This window comes from Cinclus cinclus, chromosome 1 (assembly GCF_963662255.1).
Source record: "Cinclus cinclus chromosome 1, bCinCin1.1, whole genome shotgun sequence".
NCBI lineage: Eukaryota > Metazoa > Chordata > Aves > Passeriformes > Cinclidae > Cinclus > Cinclus cinclus.
Window position 1 is genome coordinate 150578234 of NC_085046.1, and position 18321 is coordinate 150596554.

Consider the following 18321-nt stretch of genomic DNA (forward strand, 5'->3'; position numbering starts at 1 on the left):
TGCCACTGAAGGAGACCAGTGACCCACTAACAGCCCTTGGCATCCCAAATAATTCCCAGTCTCAGATTTCTGGTGAATCACAAGGGAAGGGGGAGCTGAGAAAAGATTTTGGGGAAAAAACACCAACACTGAGAAAAAATGAAAAATAACAACTAAAAAGGACAAAAAAAATAAAATCAAAGAGAATAAATCAGAGCTGATTACACCAGGATACAAAGGGATCGCAAGAGAGAGACAATCCCCCCCCTTCCCTTTACCTTTCCTGCTTCCAACCCCTGTGGAGAACCTGTGTCTATAGGGAAAGGAGCACAGCACAAAAACAAAAGGAGCAAGGCCAGCAAGGCTTGAGCAAAATCCCTCCCCAGCTCCTGCATCCCATTTTCCCATCTGCCCCTAACCACAAATGCTGTGAGGATGTCAGGGAAAGAGGGCTGGAGATCCAAGTGATGGAAAATAGGGATGAAAGAACAGGAACATGACAGTTCCTGCCTCAAAAGTCCCTTGGAAAATGTAATATGGCCCTCAGGATGGCCCATGTCACTGATCCACTCCACACATCCCTATTTGCATCCAGGGAAACTAAGGTGCTGGGACGATCTATTCTCCAAGAATGGGATTAGAGGTCCTTAGTGGGAGAAGATTCTCCTCCAGCCTCCCCACTATTCCCAGCAAGGCTAGACACTGCCTCTAGGGCAATTCATTATCCTAATTATCCACCTAACAGGCCTCATCCAGCTTCCAGGTGAGGAACGTGTAATGTCAGGAGTGGCACATGGGATCCCACACTTGGAAGAGAGGTGCCCCATCCTAATGAGCTTCCCATATTCCATAACACCTTATTCCCCCCTCTGAGAATCATGGGGAGGGGTTGGGACCAGGATGATGTTGCTTGGTCCAGGATGTTCTCCTTGACAGAAATAACATCCAAAGGTGCTGCAAGAGCACCAAGGAGAATGGGTAGGGATGAAGCTGTGTAATGCATGGAAAGCAGTGTCAGGATTAGGGAATTAACAGCACTTTCCCTCTTCCCAGCTCATCCATGGGAGGGGACACATCTGTCCCCACAGCCCCAAAAGCTCCTGGGGATGAGGCGCATTCCCAGCCAGCATCACAGGAGTCACTGGAGCTGATTTCCCAGGGCGCAGGCACAGCTGCGAGCGCCGGGAAGCTGCCAAAGTCCAGGAGAAAAAAAAAAATCCTGATTAATACTGTCCTCCGGTGGATCCCGTGCTGCAGATGTGCAGCCTGCTGACTCAGCAGCTCCCAAGACATGGAGCCGGGAAAACTGACAGGAGCGAGCATGTGTGCACGGATCCGAGTGTCACAATGCTCCGTTGGGACAACACAGCACAGGGGCAAGGCAAGGATATTGCCCTCCCATCCCATAAATTCCCATAAAGCAGAGTTGCTCCATTCTCTACGATTTGGTGGCACTCACCGTTTTGGGAACAGCATCCTGACCTCAGTTCCCTGTTGAAAGGTCTGGGATAAGCTGCCTGTGGGCTCAGGCAGGTGGCAATGAAGCCACTTAATCAGCTCCCGAGCTGGACATTGTCCTGATAAGCACAGAGCCTTTTATTCCAAGTATTTTCTCTTTTAATTTTATTTTAGGAAAGGTTGAAACTCCTGGCACTCATCCACAATAACCACTGGACTGCTGCGGGATAATCCACACTCATATTACCCATTCCTAATTAAACTGGAGAGCCTCCTTCCCTGCTGAGGTGACCCATTGGAAATTAATCAGCGAGGGACCAATACTGGAGCAAAAATCAAGGAGAAAGACGTTGCCTTCCCTGATTAGACAGGGAGGAAAAGTCTCCGGGAAAACAGGAATCGACTGCCGTGCACTGGCCCGGCACCTCATCGATCCTTGTGGTCACATTTAGGAATTCTAATGAGCTTCCACGGGGGCAAAAGGAAATAATTTGTGTAAGAAAATGGGGTGCTGTTTCTAGGAAAAGTTGGTTCAATGCTGGCTCAGGAATTTTATCTCCAGGATGTTCAGTCCCCGCTCCAGGAGATGCGGTGACCAGGAAGTGATGTTCATGGGCATGGTTCTGAATTCCCTGCTGGAGATGTGATTTGGGAAGGCTGCCTGGTGCAGAGGCTGTGGGGTGCTCTGACAGGGTATGGAGGGGCCGAACAGGACACACAACTTTCCCAAAAAGGGAAATGCAGGGAAAAATCTCCATCTGAGGTTCTATCCTTCCCATCCAGCCACCTCCATCCCATTACCCATTCCCACCACAGTCCACCTGCCTCCTATTGCTCATCCCTCCAACCCAAACTCCTCAATTCCACTGCCTGTTCCTGCAACACATCCATCCATCCATCCATCCATCCATCCATCCATCCATCCCAGAACAACCAACCCCAGTCCTTTTGCTCATCCCTCCAACTCAACCACATCCATGCCTCCCTTCCACTACCCATTCCTTCCTGGTAAATCTTTCATTCCATCACCCATCCATCCTATCCAACCACCTCCATCCCATCCCTCCCACCCAACCACATTCATCCCACTGCCCATCCCTCCCATCCAACCACTTCCATCCCAAAGCCCATCCCTCCCACCTGACCACCTCCATCCCAAAGCCCATCCCTCCCACCCAACTATCTCCATTCCAAAACCCATCCCTCCCACCCAACTATCTCCATCCCAAAGCCCATTTCTCCTTGTGATTCCCAAAGAGCCCAGCCCACACCATGGCCACCAAGTGTCCCCTCCCAATCCCACCACCCACCTTTTACAGAACACAGGAGAGGAGCACCAGGGGGATGTGGTGCCAGACGTGTCCAGCTGTTGCACAACTGGGCTCATACATCTTTAACCACTGCCCCAAACTTTGCCAGCTGAGCATAGATGAGGACAGAGAAGGAAGCCAGAGCAGGGTTTCCGTAGCCTCCCCAGGACCTCCACACCTGTCTTCCAGCACGGATGGCTCCATGAATATTTCATCCCTGACCTTGTGGCTTTGGCAGCTTTTGCTTGGTTTTCATTGTGGCTTTTTTTCCCCCTCTTCTGCTGTCTGTCCAATGCTTCCTCATCCTGCACTAATGATCCATCCCAGGAGACCCATGGGACCCCCACGCTGCTTCCTGAAATATTTATGGAGCAGGAACTTCTGACCAGTGAGGCAACTTTGTGGTGGCAGCATGAGCACAGCCCCCACACATGGAGTGGTGGAGGATCCTTCCCTCCTCTCCTTCCACAGCCTGTCCCAGAAGAGGGAACATGAGGAGCCATCTCCAGCAAGAGCATTTTTAGGGATAACATCAAATGAGCTCCTAAATGCAATTAAAAATGAGCTCCTGAGCATCTTCTCTGTGCCCTTGGAGTTAGACAAGAGGAAGGGAGGGAAGAAATAAGCAGCGGAGCATTTCTTTTAGGGATTATGGATAATCAGAACGGAAAAGTATTTTAATTTTGGTTATTTGCCTCTTTTTCCCAATGCTGTCCCTCTGTTGAGGCAGAACCTCAGTGGTCACCACACTTTGCAGGGATGGAAGACCGTTCAGGTCACCTGGGACCTTTTTCCTCTCTGTGGTCATGGTTTATGTCTCCTTTCCCAAATTCCACAGTTTCTGGTGTGCTCTGAGGCTGCTGTGGATCATCACCTTCCCAAATATGAGCCGAGCCCACCCAGGGTGCTTCTCTTCCAGCTATTCCAGGATTTCTTGCAGGGATCTCAACCAGCAGCAGGGAAGGAGCAAAACTCTCCCTATTCCCTTTCCAGAGCAAGCAGAGGGGGCAAATCCCAACTCCACGACTTCCCATCCCTCTGGGCAGCTGGAGAACATTGACCCACCTGGGCAAGACGGCCCTTCCTTAAAACTTAATCAGCAGCCAATTAATTTTTCACGAGGACAAACAGGCCAGGTAGTCAGGGTCCATCTTTTATTCATGAGCAGCAGGGGAGGGAAGACTGTGGGTGGAGAGATGCAGACTCAGTCAGGTTGAGAAGTTCCTACAGCTAAGAACTCTGTGGTGCCAGCTCCAGGGAAGAGGCAGCAGGAAAATCCCTGGGAAACAGTGTGGAGTGGGATGATCCCAGGGCGGTGGTGCACTGGAAAAATTCCTGCCAGCTCAGGAAGAAACCCAACCCAAAGCCTCAAATTTGGGCTAAAGCCAAGCCTAAAATTTGCCTGAATTTTTGTGGGGATAGGTTTTGGACCATTTTTGGGCTAGCTGGGGAATGTGGTCACAGACGATCCCAGCACCTTCTCCACTCCACTTTTCATGTCCACATCAGGGAGCCTATGGCTTTTGCCACTTTCCTGGAAGACTATCCCTTAAATCCAAACCCTGCTGAGTCAAATAAGATGGACCAACCCTGAGCAGGACCATATCCTGACCTTCCTGCAAAGCAAAAACTCTCCTGTTCCCAGGCTTGGAACAGCCCCTAAATCCCATTTCCAACCCATCCCCAAACCCGTTTTGCATCCAAAGCCCAGACAGGGCAGGAATAACATGCTGCTCCTACCTGGCTCTGTTCACAGGTAGCAGCCATGAATCCCTGTGTAATAATGAGTTTAATTAAACACAGCCTGGCCACAAAACTTGGCCTGACATTTAACTGGCACCTGAGAAGATGCTAACGAGAAAGACGTTAATTATACAGCTTATTAGATGTCCGCATTATTAACATAACCCTGACGGAATTAACTTGATACAGACTATCCCACAAATATTAATTGCCTCAAACTTCCTCGTAACTCGGAGGTATTAATAAGGCAGTAATTATGTATGGATTGGAGAGCTGGAAGTTAATGACGTGGCAATTTGATTTGTCTCGGAGAAACGCGATAAACCCAAGGAAGTGTTCTCCGAACAATCAATGGATATTTAATTAACGGACAGGACCTGTCGGCGTAAATCGGAATTAAATGCCCACGACGTCTTGTTCCAAGTGTTATGACAAAGGTTCCCAAGATGTGGCAGCCTGGAAGGGGTCTCTCCCATGCTGATGCTGCTGGTGACAGCATCTCCAGTCTCCACTCCATCCAATTCATGAGGTCATGGATGTGCTCCTCATACAACTGTGGAATGGCTTGGGTTGGAATGGACCTTAAAGATCATCTCATTCCAACAATGCTGCTGTGGGGGACACTTTCCACTAGACCAAGTAGCTCCAATCTCATCCAATCTGGCTTTGGACACTTCCAGGGGTGGGGAATCTACAGCCTCTCTGGGAAACCTCTTCCTTTTCCTCCCAGGTCCAAGGAGTCCTTGGGCTGCACAAAGATGATGAGAGAGGAGTGCTCCCATCCCCCTCTGCTGTTTATCCTCACTCCCATCTGCATCCCAAGCCCAGATCCACAAACACATCCCTACCAGGTGCCCCTTCGGCAATGGTCACTTGTGAAAAGGGTTAAAATCTTAAAGATCTGAGGTTTCCCACTGCCAGAGGGCAGGGTTAGATGGGAAATGTGGAAGAAATTCTACCCTGGGAGAGTGGTGAGGCCCTGGCACAGGCTGCCCAGAGCAGCTGTGGCTGTCCCTGTATTCCTGGAAGTGTCCAAGGCCAGGCTGGACAGGGCTTGGAGCAACCTGGGATAGTAGGAGTTGTCCCTGCCCATAGCAGGGGATTGGAACTGGATGATCTTCAAGTTCCCTTCCATCCGAACTATTCCAAACTATTCTGTGCCCACGCCCTTCTTTTGAATCCACACACCACAGCCAAAGTAAAAACTCCAAATAAATCTCCAACCATCCCTCAAATGTGTCCTGATGCCAGCAGGTTATTCCTCCCATCCAGCTGATGGGAGTGGTTGTCCTCTCTCTCCTCCTATTGTGTTGCACCTTCATCAGGATGTGCTTCATACCTCTGGAAGTGAGCCCTGACTCTATGGTGAGGAAGATGATGGTCCAGTACCATCATTTCCATAAATTTCAACTTCTCCAGCAACCAGACAGGCAGGATGTGCTCCACAGGAGCAGGGAATGAGCCGGTGCTTTGGCACAGCCCTCCCAGAAGGGGTTGGCAGCACATTCCCTTTGCATTCCCAGCCTCCTTCCCCCTCTCTTCCAACCTCTCTTCCCTTCCCTTTATGTAAATGGAAAATAACAATTAGTTTATTTTTGCTTGTGCAAATTACAGCTCCCAGGGAGCCGCCAGCTGCCAGGGCTGTGCTGGAGCCGTGTTCCAGCCTTGGCCTTTTCCATGAATAAATAACCTGGTGGGAGCGGGAAGATGCTCCCTCTGCTTTCCCTCTACTCTCATCCATGGATAGGAAGGATTGGAGGGGGGTGAACACCCAAGGAACTTTTGGGTTTTGTGATGTGGGTAATTGAACACTGTGCTGATGATTTAATTGAGAGCTTGGCAAGGAGGGATATGGAGTTGTGGGGATGGAGAGGGGAAACAAGGGCATTCCCAGGCACTGGGGATGATGACTCCAAGGAAGCTGCAATTCCCAGACAGTTGAGATAACAAAGGGCATGAACTGGCAGGATCTGATCACCTTCAGATCTGAGGACTGATGCTGTCCTGGAATGTTTCCCACTTGGCAGTGGAGCTGTTTTCCCTGCACACACGTGGATGTGCATCCTGCATCCCATATCCCACCTCCGTTATCCCACCACCTGCACACACACAGGCAGAGATGGGTATGAGTTGGAATTGCTGGGATTTGCCAGTGTTGCATCCTTGATGGAATTTATCCAGTCAGGGAAGGGTGGGCTGGGTAGTGCCAGGCTCCTTCTTGATCCTCATGATCCAGAGCTTTCCTTTCTTCCTGGATCAAGGGACAGAAATGTCCAACACACAGCCTGCTGCAGGGAGCATCTCATATCCCACATTTCACATCCCATCTCCTATGCCCCACATCCTGCATCCCAATTCTCATATCCTATTTGTCATGTCCTTTAACCCACATCCAGCATCCCACATCCAGTATTCTCTAGCCTTGCATCCTGTACCTTATATCCCACCATCTGCATCTCACATCCAATGTCCTGTACCCTTACATCCTGCATCCCATATCCTTCATCCCACATCCAATCTCCTGTATCCTCATACCTGACATCCCACATCTTAAATCCTGCATCCTACTCCCCCCATCCTGCCTCCTGCATCCTCCGTCTTGAATCCTACTACCTCCATCCCACATCCATATCCTGCTTCCTACTACCTCCATCCCACCTCTGCTGTCCTGTGTCTGTGCATCCTGCATCCCACCCCCTGTATCCTATATCTCTCCTCCTGCATCCCACATGCCTCATCCTGTATCCCATACCTCTGTTCTGGATCCAGCTACCTGCATCCCATTTTCCACAGGAGCAGCAATACCCCTGGGTGAGGCAAACCCACCCAAACCCAAGGAATTTGGGATAAAATCTCAGTTTGTGGTCCTGTACATGATATGCAGGGGTGGGTTCCATGTCCTGGATTTCGGGAGGGATTTCACTTCCTGCTGAGTTTAGGGATGACAGCAGTTGAACTAGGATGCGCTGGCTGGGGGAAGGCAGAGAGCTAGAAAAAATTCCAGGCTTCAGGATGAGCCATGCAGTGCCAAAAACATGATCCCATAGCAGAGCTCTGTTCTACCAAGGTGATAAATGGTGATAAATATTTTATATAAATATATTTTTATGTAACATGGACAGGGCAGTGTTTGTGTCCCAGGGATGCAGGAATATTGAGGAGGCAGCCAGGCATGGAGCATGGAAAAGAGGAAATGTGCAAAAATCTAACTCTTGCCAAACCAGAATATAAAGATCCCCTCAAGCCAAAAAATTCCAGCTCCAAACCGAGCGCAGGCTCTACTCACAGTGGCTCAGTCCTGAGCTTGGAGCCAAATCCAAGATTTTCTTTAGTCCAGGATTAATTTGGCTGAGATTCTAATTAATTCCTGCTTTTTAAGTGAACATTACCCCAAATTCCTCCACACCCAGCAGCCCAACCTGCTCCCACCCCAGGGCTGAACTCCAGGACTGGAGTTCTCACCTTACGGAGATGTCAGAATTTGTGGAGATGTTGGGATTTGTGCGGAACACCAGAGTGGTTTTGAGACAAACCTGTGGGGTGGGAGCATCAATCGCTGAGGAGGAAGGAGTGAGGCACACGTTGGAGATGCCTCATTGATCATCTTCTTGTGGTTTTCCACCCATTTGCAGCAATCCCGATAATTCCTGCTTGGAGGTGGCACAGAGCACTCTGCACCACTTCAAGGGGACTCTGCCAGGGGCTGTGATGGACCCTGAGCAACCACAGATAAGGTGCTCCAGGGTACTGCTGTATTTGGGGGTGAGCAACCCCCCAAAATCACCCCTCTGCCCCATGGAAAACCCACGGACTCGGAAGCCGGAGGAATTGCAGCCATTTCCCAGCTCAGTGATGCCCACGGGGCCTTCAGTGGGCAAGAAAAGCTTGGGAAAGGGGTTAAGGATCTCTGCAGGAGGAGGAACATGAAGAGGACCCCCAGGGCTTGTTCCCGTGTCCCCATCCCAAGTGCCAGGCAGCCCTTGGAGCATCCTTTGGGATTGGGCTGCTGTTTTCACTCCTGGAAAAGGCTGAGGATGCAGGAGATGCCCAGGATGAGCAGAGGGACTGCAGATCCTCACAGGAGGGAGGGGGTGATGTCCTGAGGTCTTGCTGCCACCCCACGCAGACCCCAAAAAGCAGCAGGAAGATGGAGAAGTAGGCTCCAGCCCCACTCAGGGATCAGGAAAAACGAGGGGAAAGGTTTGAAACCAGGTCAGAGTGACCCCAAATGCCACACGTCCTCCTGCAGCAGACATGGTGGCACCCGCGGACATCCGCAGTCCTGCGGCACACGGGCGACACACAACCCTGTCATGCCACCTCCCCATCCCAAAAACATGTGCCAACACACTTGGAACGCACACACATGATCCTTCAAATATTGCAGCCATACCAAAAAATGCTGCAAATCCAAGCAGGGACCACCCAGACATCCCCTCTGAGCCCGGGGTGCAGGGTGAGCTCAGCCCCAAAAAGGAGACTAGTCATAAAGCAGCCAAATTTAGGCTTAAACCACTTTAGTTTTTATTATTTATTCAGCAAAGCCAAATCCCAGAAAGCCAGGAGCTTCAGGAGCATGGAGAAAGTGAGGATGATGGGGCAGAAGGATGCAATTCCAGCCCCAAATCTCCCCAAAAAACTGTGGGATGGGGTCCCCCATGGAGGACCAACATTTATGGGTGGTAGCAATACCCTGTGTCCTGCTTCAGCTATTAGGGGATTTCAAGGAGGGCTTGGAAAAAAAAAATAAATCAGTGGGAAACTAAAAAAAAAAAATTAAATCACAGTGGCACAAGGAGTTGGGATAAACAAGAAGGCATAATATCTGGATTGCCAAAATAATCTGGGATTTTACCCAGGTTGTTGCACCCTATAATAAAACCAAAAGGAGAGGGCAAAGGGGAAAATTTGGTCTCCTAAACTGCTGCATTCACTTGGCCGTGGAAGTGGGGAAAGGTTTCTAGAGCAGGAGAGGATCACAGTCACCTCACTGGCACCGTGCTGGGTCCTGGGGTGTCACCCCATGGGACAGTGCACCCACAAAACCCCACACAGCCCCCAAAGTCAGCCCTGCTTTCCCAACCAGCCCCAGCCCAGCTGGGAAAAGGGGCAGTGACAGCCCAGGATGTGACCACAGGGAATGTGGATCACAGGAAGATCCAGGAGTGAAGATTTAGACAGCAGGGACCAAGATCCCCAGGCTGGTTTGGGGAAGGTACCAGCTCCGAATACTCTTTCCTCCCCAAAATACTGATTTGATCATGACCAAGCAGCTGGATATGTTCTCCCCGCAAAAAAATATGCCAAGAGAAAGGGATATTGGGAGGAAAATTAGGGAATAACCCACCAGGAAGCTGTGATTCACCTCCAAAAAATTCAAGGACGCAGTGTCCCGCGAGCGGCAACGTGGGTTAATTTTATTTAGAGCCAGGTTTGCAAAGTTTCCCTGGATCTAAATAAAACAGAAATAAGGGGTGAACCCCCACCTTCCAAACTGCCCTTTTTGTCCAGCCCTGGGACAAATGTCCCCCTTTGCATCCCAGCTCCCATCCCAAAATCCAAGTCCGATACTGAGCCAAGCTCGGGCTGCTCAAAAGCTCTTTGGTCACAAATTAATACACCAAAAAGCAGGAAAAAACAAAACAAAGAAAAAGGGGGGTGAGGCTTGGGGGTGCAGAAAAGGCAAGACCAGAAGGTTGTGGAGTCATGGGCACCCCACAAATCCCGGGAAAACCAGGGGGTTACATGAGCACCATGGAGATTTATGGAAGCAGCAGGAGGGAACATGCCACAGCTAAGCTTGGGCAAATATATAGGACAGAAAATACACCCAATATTTAAAAAAAAAAAAAAAAAAAATCACATAAAATACCCAAAAATTATGTTGGGCCAAGGGTTCTGTTTGAATTTGCCCTGCTGAGTCCTGGAAAAGCTGCAGCCGCACTTGGGATTTGCAGCAAAGGGAGAAATATCCTTAAAAACAGACTCAAAACCCCCCAAAAATCTCAGTAAAATACCAGCCCAAAACCTTGGATTAGGGAATGTGTGAGCTTGGTTTGTTAAGATTTCATTTTTAAACTAAAAATTCAAGAGGGAGAAGCCAAAGGAGGAAAGAAAAATCATTTATTACCGTTGAAAATCAAGCCAGCAGCTCATCAAGACTGTGTCAGACAAGCTGTAACCAAACTGGATCCGATGACTTTCCAGCAGCTGCAGAGAAAAATGTCTCCAGGACCCTCCAGCCGGGAAAGAAAACCAAAAACACACAGAACCCGGCTGAAAAAAAAAAAAAAAAAAAAAAAAAAAAGAAAAACAAAAGGAAAAAAAAAACAACAAAACCAAAACAAAACAAAAAAGGCAGGAAAAGTGAAAAGCCAGAGTTCAATGGGGCAGAGGCGACGCTCGACATCGGACTTAGCGGAAGCTTGGGGAAGGTTCTGCATCAGCACCGGGAATCAAAGGGAAGAATAAACAACCCCCAAACAAAACCCTGATGCTGCGGGAACCCCCCAAAAGTTGAGAGAAAACCCGACCCAGGCTCTAGTTGAATATAAGTTTTTATCTTGATGCAACATCATTAAAACCGTCACAAATCGAAACAACAGGTCGTTAAAAACGCTTCGCACGATCAGTCCCTAAAATGCACCAGGCTCCTAAGCTCGCTTTGCCCGCAGGACCCTTCTGTTCCCCACCCACCCCCCCCACCAAAATTTGTTTTTTAAAATTTTTTTCTCCTTTTTTAAATAAGCAACTCGTTTAAAAAAAAAAACAACAACAAAAACAAAACAAAAAAAAAAAACCCGCCCCGCTCCTCTGCGCAGGATCGGTCCCGCTTTTGCTCCAACGATTGCACGAATTCTTAATCCTCTTTTTTTCCTCTTGTTTTCACAACAGATAATGTGCATTTTCTTGCCGTCTGTGTTTTTTTTCTTTTTTTTTTTCCTCTCCAAACATCGAGGTTAAAATAAGATTTGCCGTTTCCCGAGGGTTAATAAATAAATCTGGTGCATAGTGAGATAGCAGCCAACCGTTTGCAGTCCATATATTACTATATTGCCTTTCAGGTCACCCTAAAATTGTTACCTCTTCCCCTCCCTCCCCTCCCCACTATTTTTAAGAGCATAGATAATTTTTAATCTCTATAAAACAGTATTATTTCACCCAATCGATTCCTGTATATAGTGCATTCGGCTTCTTCCCAACATCGTTAAATTAACTCGGATATTATTTGCATGCTATTACATACAAACTTTTAAGACTCGTGTATTTTTTTTCTCTTTTCTAAAGTATTTTAGGGTTTTTTTTGTTGTTTTTTTTTCTCTTTTTTGTTCGTTTTCATTTTCTCGTAAATCACCAAGCAAAATATAGGCTCAAGGAAAAAAAGAAAAAAGGAAAAAAAAAAAAAAGGCAAAAACGAACTATTTTTCTACATATTTACAAGGGTGAATAAGTTAAATGTGGCTCAGGTTTGCCGGCCGGGAATAGGGGGGTGAGCAGAGGGGCCGGGCAGGGCGCAGCGCTGCCGGGGACCCCCCCGGCCGATCCGTGGGGATCCCTCGAAGAATAAAAATCCCAATGGAGGGGAAAACCCGCAGGAAAAGGTGAGGAGAAGCCACCTGGATGGCGCTGATGCTCCCGGGAAGGGGGGCGGGTGGCCGTACACGTCCCGCATGCAGGGCTGCCCCCCACTCCCCACCCCGGGTCCCGATGGGTGGGTGCGTGGTGGGAGGGAGGGAGTTCAACTTCCCCTTCCCAAAATTTCAGAGGGGATTTCATAATATTTATTTTCTTTTTTCTTTTCTTTTTTTTTTTTTTTTTTCAAATATAAGCGGCGGGTTTGCTCAGCCCGCATGAGGAAAAAGCCAAAAAAGGGGATCCCACCCCATCCCACCAGCCCGGCTCACATGAAGAAGTCAGCGGTGGCTTTCGGGGCGGCGGATGGGGAGGGCTCCCTCGGGAAGCCCCGGCCGGCCAACTTCTCGTATTTTTCTTTGTACAGATCCCTTTCCTTGGCCAAGCGGGTCACCTCCTGCTTGAGTTGTTCCACCTGGCTCTGCAGTTGGCATTTCTCGTTCTCCAAGATGTGCCGCTGCTGGACCCGCTTGTAGCGGCAGGATTGAGCGTAGCCCCGGTTCTTCAAGGTCCTCCTCTTCTGCTTGAGGCGGATCACCTCCTCCTTGCTGAAGCCCCGCAGCTGCCGGTTCAGCTCCCGCACGGACATACTCACCAGCTGATCGTCGGAGAACCGGTCCTCCAGGCGTAGGTGGTGATGATGATGATGGTGATGGCCGGGATGGTGATGGGCGGCCGGCGGCAGCTCCTCACCCCCGAAGGGTTGAGGTCGGAAGGGCTCGTACCCTTGGTGGTGGTGATGATGATGGTGAGGGGCACCGATCAACGCCTCCACCGCGTCCTCCGGCGTCAGGTTGAGAGCTTCGGGGTTGAGGTGATGCTGATAGCCCGACATCCAGTACAGCTCCTCCAGCTGCTGTTTGGAGCCCAGGGAAGCGGCGGCGGTAGCCGGGGGACCGGGGGCCGGTTGCCCACCGGGGCTGGGAGCGCAGAAGCTGGGCGAGGAAGGCACGGAGGAGCAGGGCGTGCTGAGCGGGGTGGACGACAGGGACCCGGCGGGCAGACGGTGGCACAGCCGCTCCGCCTCCGCCGGCTCCTTCTTCACCTCGAACTTCATCAGGTCGAAATCGTTCACGTACTCGATGGCGAGGGGGCTCGTGGGCAGCTCCGCGCTCATGGCCAGCTCCGAGGCCATCTCAGTCCATGGAGGAACCGGGGGGGAGCCCCCGGGCACCGCCGCTCACCGAGGGTCCCGCGGGCTCCGGGAGCCTCCTCCGAGAGGGCTCTGGCGCAAGCGGCTGCCCAGAACGGACTCCGGGACTCTTTGATGGGGCTTTGCCGTGGGGTCCAAGCGGGGCTCCGGGACCCTCCGATGGGGCTTTGCCGTGGGGTTCAGCGGGGCTCCGGGACTCTCGGACGGGGATCTGGTGACGGGATCCGGCACCCTCCGGCGGGGCTCCGCCGTGCTCCGAGAACTCCCGACGCGACTTTGCGGTGCGATTCAGCCGGGCTACGGGACCTTCTGACGGAGCTCTCCGGTGGCGTTCAGCGGGGCTCTGGGACACTCCGCCGGGGCTCCGCTGCAGCACAGCCACCTCTCTCCGTCGGGGCTCGGCTCCGCTCCGCAGCCGGACTCCGGGACCCTCCTCCGGTCGCCACGGCTCTGCGCTCGGACCGGGCGGGCTCCGCCGCTGCCTGCGGTCGGTTCCCAATGGCGAGCAGCGCCCTGCCCGCCCCTTCCTGCCTCCCCTGGCACCTGCCCCGGCCCCACCTCCCCGGGCTCCGAGCCTTCTCCTGCCTCCTCCTCCTGCCAGGACACGGCGCCCTGGGGGCGGGGGCCGCTCCCCTGCCCGCCCCTACCCGCGACCGGCGCCGCTGCCGCCGGGAGCTCAATGGAACTCGCCGCTTTTTATACGGGGAAAAACGAGGCACGATTCCCTCCTCCTGAGGCGGGGCTACGCTCTTCCAGCTTATCAGCATCCCGACAGCCCGATTGGATTTGCAAATCCCCATGGCAACGCCCCCGGGGCAGCTGTCAATCTCCGGGAGGGGGGAAAATGCTCCGGGTAACCCCTGGACCCTCTCGGCTCCCGCATGCCAACGTGGGGCTTCATCTCCCACCCTCCGCCCTGAACTGAGCGTGGAGTGGGGAGAAGCATCCTAGAAATCTTAATTTCCTACTCCCCAAGAATGGGAAATATCCTAAAAGGAGTTATATCAGGTTTGGTGTCATCTCGCTGAGGTACCACAGCATAGGAATGCAGTTCCTTCCCCACCTCAGGAATAGCCCAGGATCCTTCCCGGAGCACTTCCATCCTTGCAGAAAGTCAAATAAGTATAATTCTGGGGATTTGTCGGGATTTTCCATAAACTATTGGTAGTCAGGGAGCAGCCACCTGCACCTCTGTGCTCCAGTGCTGCCTCTGTTTTCGGAGGTGGCATCGCACCTAGCACAGGTGACATCCACACCTGACACATTAACGGGAGTGTCACCAGATGGACGACCAGGATTGCCATCCCAGCACCTGGAAAAGGTGACACTGGCACCCAGAGGCAGCTGGACAGGGGGTTTTGGGGGTGTTTATCCACCCCTGGATGAGGCCCTGGCTGGGATGTGGCCCTGCTGCTCCATCTGCAACCTCATGGCTGCTGCAGCCTGGAAGGAACAGGACTGGGAAACTGAGGCATGGGGCAGTCGTCATGGAGTGTTCCCACCTAATCCTAAGGGATGAGCAGCTTCATCCCATAGAGGCTGGCAACACCCACCCACTCATCCACTCGGGGTCCAGGATTGTCTCTGTCACCCCCAGCATGCATCCCAACTCACCTGCATCCCACCCTGCTGCATCCCACAGGCAGCTACTCAGGATGTGGGGGGTGACATTCCCCTCATCCAGGCAATGGCTGCTTGGGGACTTGGGGACACTGCTCTCCATGGCTGCTTACTGACTCTTCAGATGTAGGGTTAAATTAATGCAAAAAAATGTGGTTTTTTGAGGATGAAAACATTTATCCTGCTGCAACTCCAGCAATTAAAATCTCACATTATTGCTTTTGCTGGATCCAGCATCTGGGGAGGGTCCATCTTTCTGCTGCTAATTGAGTCAAGGTGGGGGGGAATGGGGAGCATTTATTCCTCTTGGGAAAGGTTATGGATGCAGGCAAAGCTCTAAACATGACCCCCATTCCCTGGTGATCCTGGATGTTTTCCCATATTGGACAGATATCCTAATTTGGAGACCCCAAACGTGGGCATGACTTGAGGGAGGGGGCAAAGACACAGACAACAAAAAACCCTTTTTGTGGGATGGGTTTTAACCCTTTTTGCTTCATTGTTACACCCTAAATCCATCACCATCCCACCCGTGTAGCGGGCTACCAGGATCCTGCACTGGGAAAAGACAGGGTGCCATCTCCCTCCCCCTGGCACCACGTTCCTCCCCAGAGCTGCTCCACCTTGGGGGCACCCGGCCCCCACCAGCAGCTGCCACCCACGCTGGGACAGAAGCCACCAAGGGATTAGGACCGGGCCGGGCTCCAACGGGGCGTGGCTCCCCATCGACACCCCCAGGGGTATTTTTAGGAAATGCCCATGGCATGTCCCCAACCCTCCCCGCCGCGCCGGGCCCGTCAGCTAAGTTTACTCACAGGCGGTCAAGTGACATAACCAGGTTGGTGGCCTCGGGATGGTGGCGGGATGGCGTCACCTTTCACTTTTAGAGCTCGTGTGCCCCATCACCCTTTGGAGCAGGGTGGGATGCCCACCTGGGGCTGCCTCAGTTTCCCTGGATGGAACACAGCTCTCAGTTGGGGTGTTGGTGGCTTGGGGACAGTGACGTCACCCCATGGGAGGGTGGTGTCCACCACGATGCATCCCATGGAGAGAGGGTGGGACCATCTTGGTGATGCTCCACCAGCATCTGCCCCACAACCCAGTGTTACTGCAGGGTCAGGAATTTTGGAGGGGAGGGAAATCATACTGAGAGGCTGGGAGGAGGAGGAGGATGAGGCTAAGGAGAAGAAGATGGAGAAGGAGGAGGGTAGGGAACAGCCACCCCGATGACAGGCAGAAAACTGATCCCAGTGGGTTACATTCACCCGGCACCTGCTTCCCCGGCAGGGCACCAAGAGCGGTGCCAGCAGCACCCGCCGCAGGAGGGTTTTTCCGGGAAATGTTTATGGAGCACTCCAGAAACTCCACCCTGTGCCAACCTCCCAGTCGGGGCACCCACCAGGGAATGTCCTTGCCGGGTCGCTGAGCCCAACAGCACACTCAGGCTTCACAGAGAGGATGGATAAATCCCATGGGAGCCCATTGCTGAGGAATTGAGGATGTTGGAGACAGAGGGAGAACCCACTGGAGTTCAGTGACACCTCTCCAGGGGCCGCGTTTATCCCTGCTTGGAAATTAATCACCCCCAAGCAGAGCTTTAACGACAGCCGGCTGGAAATTCCAATCCTCCCCGGGAAGGGAGCAGTGGCTCCGAGTGGAGCTGCTCATTGCCTCCTTTAATTAGTGCAGCACTAGAATTATCCTCGTTAGGGATCCATGGAAAACCAAAGTTCCTGGCCACCACCACTGGCCATCCCTGAGGATTCACAGCAGCACTGTCTCCTCCAGGGTGGTTTTTAGGGAATTTAGTTGGGGTTTTTGTTTCTTTTTTTTTTGTTTGTTTTTTGTTTTGTTTTGGTTTTTTTTTTTTTTTTTTTTTTTGGAAACCAGCATGTGAAGAAATATTGTGTCTGGGTGAAAATTTTTAATAATTAAAAAAACCCAAGGATTTAGGGATCAGAGTGACTCCTACACTGGATTTGGATGGGATGTTCATGCACTGCTGAAAAAAGAGGAAAGCCACAGGGAGGCTCCTATATCCCAGGGGAGGAAACTCTTTTATTTACATATCAAAACACAGGAATTGACAAAAGACATTTTCATATCAACAAAAACCACAACGTTTTTATTAAAAATCAACTCATTGGACACACCCTGGGGCATAAGTGATATCCCAGGGTGGGGATCTGCTGGTCCTCCAGCACCTGGGGGATGTTGTGGATTTGGGATGGTGACAAAACCCCTCGATGGGAGTCACCTGGGGAAGGGAACCCCCCTGTGGGGACCTGTCTGGGGAGTGAAGCTACTGCCCATTGGCATTTCCCACCCCATCTCTGATCACACCTGGGTACTTCATCCTCAGGGAGCCCCAGTTCTTCCCAAATCCCTCTGATGCCTTTTCCCCACAGGACTTTGCCTGAGGGGCTGTGGATGAGCAAATCCCATACATCGTGTCTATTTGGGGGAACAGCACTTGCCACCCCAAAATCCCTTGGAAATTGTACCTATGGATGCAAAACCCCATTGTTCCAGTGGTATAAGGCTCTCCCTTCACTGTCCTCCTGCTTGGATTTGGAGAGTCCCAAAAAACTCCAAACACTCAAGAGTTGGCTTGGCTTTCCCAATGGAGCCAAAACCCCTTTGGGATAGGGAGAGGTGGGGGTTGGGTGCAACTGAGCCACGGGAGACCCCAAAATGCAGAATGTGATGTCAGCGCCATTCCCAACACATTTCCATGAGGGATGCTCTCAGCTCCAGGAAATCTCCTCCCTAAAGCAAGTGTATGTGCTCTTGAAATGGTGGGGTCAGGGCTGTGGGGACTTTACACCCATTACATCCCAGCACGGTGACTTGTCCCCAGTACATCCCAACCTGGATGTGGGAATGTCACCTGATGGCATTAAACCACCTCAGGTCCCCCTATCACCTTGTGACCGGGACAGCACCAGAGGATGGACGGGGATGGGAAGCTTTTCCCAGCCCCACAAGCATCCAAGGAGGTGGTAGGACTTGCCTTCAACAAACCATCTGAAAAGGTGATTTATTGGTCAACTCAAAGATTCCAAACAAAGCTGCTTCCCCGCAGGAAGGAGCGGTGTATTCCCACGCTGCCACACCACTCCATGTCCAAATGACATCCCGGAAAAGCAAGAGGAAGGGGGGGGTGCCATGTCTGGACATGGCATCCTGAGGTAGGTGCCAGGTCATTCCCTGGATCTCCGGTTCCTGAGCTGGTTGGCTGCCACAGGATTGGGATGGATTCACAGCCGGGGCTTGATCTGAAGCCGTTTCCCTGGAGGGAGGGAAGGGAATGGTGATGGTGGTAATGGGGGGATACAGCTGAATATTCCCAGGCTTCTCCTTGCCTGGTTATGGGAGGGAGCTAAAGCACTGGGAAATTGGGAATGTGGGTGGTTCTCCACCCTG

The 18321-nt window shown here is 51.7% G+C and overlaps 2 protein-coding genes across 2 annotated transcripts in view; both read right to left on the minus strand.

The window, feature by feature from the left end:
• Positions 1-11713: 11713 nt before the first annotated feature.
• On the minus strand, positions 11714-13257 carry MAFA (MAF bZIP transcription factor A). Its single transcript, XM_062504424.1, has one exon. It carries the CDS (start codon positions 13255-13257, stop codon positions 12391-12393), a length of 867 nt encoding a protein of 288 aa, XP_062360408.1. The 3' UTR covers positions 11714-12390.
• A 3108-nt stretch (positions 13258-16365) lies between these two features.
• ZC3H3 (zinc finger CCCH-type containing 3) overlaps positions 16366-18321 on the minus strand; it is a 131283-nt gene continuing 129327 nt past the window's right edge. Inside the window, exon 14 of the mRNA XM_062492250.1 lies at positions 16366-18187. Coding sequence (XP_062348234.1) covers positions 18156-18187 — 32 coding nt within the window. The 3' untranslated portion in view covers positions 16366-18155. The remainder of the gene's footprint in view (positions 18188-18321) is intronic.

Excerpts from the sequence above, each read along its gene's own strand:
- MAFA (XM_062504424.1), bottom strand. The coding sequence starts at position 13,257 with ATGGCCTCGGAGCTGGCCATGAGCGCGGAGCTGCCCACGAGCCCCCTC.